The 842-nt window shown below is 35.9% G+C and overlaps 1 protein-coding gene across 1 annotated transcript in view; it reads left to right on the top strand.

Moving 5' to 3' along the window:
- The window catches only part of LOC113470002, a 4,125-nt gene extending 4,085 nt beyond the window's left edge, over positions 1-40 (top strand). The window contains exon 5 of the mRNA XM_026828121.1: positions 31-40. Within this exon, the coding sequence (XP_026683922.1) occupies positions 31-40 (10 nt within the window). The remainder of the gene's footprint in view (positions 1-30) is intronic.
- The last annotated feature ends 802 nt before the right edge of the window (positions 41-842 follow it).

Below are 842 nucleotides of genomic sequence, written 5' to 3'. Positions count from 1 at the left end.
ATTAATGTTTTGATTTTCCCCTCCCCAAAGAGGATCGTAAAGAAACTTACCTAATAGGTCTCCCTCCAGATGTTCCAGGAACTCGAAGATAATATTGAAGTTATTTGGACGTAATTGGCCACCTCTCTGGTTCATCCAAGGGCGTCGAAATTTGAGACAGGCGCACCAATATTTTTACCTCCTCTTCTGCCCTATCTTCCCGAGATTTGACTATGAAACTTGAGTCGGTGCTACCCGCTGAACTAGGGGCTTCCCAAATCTGTAAAGTGACGAATGAATTAATAATACATTTCAGTGAATAGGTCCGGTCTGGAAACCCTATAAAACTTTTTTATTATTTATTTTTTAATTTTTTGTGGCAATGAAGAACCCCCCTAGACAGATCCTCAAATTGGGTCCTCATGAGTGCTCAGGGAACACAGGTTATTAGAGCCGGGAGTCCATGTTGTTCCATACTGTTTCACTTGTCCAGAATATGCCAACTCTACGCAAATACTTGACTATAGTGAGTCTCTTGAGTAATTGATAAACATTCAAACTAGTAGATCTCTCAAAAGAACAGTGAATGTATTCAACCTAAATAGTCGGTTATCACTACTAATGTACAGTGCAATGCTTATTTATTTATTTACGCTATAATATAGTGAGAGGATTCTCACCTAGTACGTAGCTTCTTCCACCAATTCTATTTTATTGAATACAGTTATTTATAATTTAAAATTTATATACGTAGATAAGTGATAAACAAATTAGATACAAAAACAGCAGTAAGCTATAGATAAGTGTGAGCCATAATTAAATATCTAAACACATCTATTTTAATTTTCATCACATACATGTTA

This window comes from Diaphorina citri, unplaced genomic scaffold (genome assembly GCF_000475195.1).
Source record: "Diaphorina citri unplaced genomic scaffold, Diaci psyllid genome assembly version 1.1 scaffold1333, whole genome shotgun sequence".
NCBI classification, from domain to species: Eukaryota; Metazoa; Arthropoda; class Insecta; order Hemiptera; family Psyllidae; genus Diaphorina; species Diaphorina citri.
This window is presented reverse-complemented; position numbering and strand designations above follow the sequence as displayed.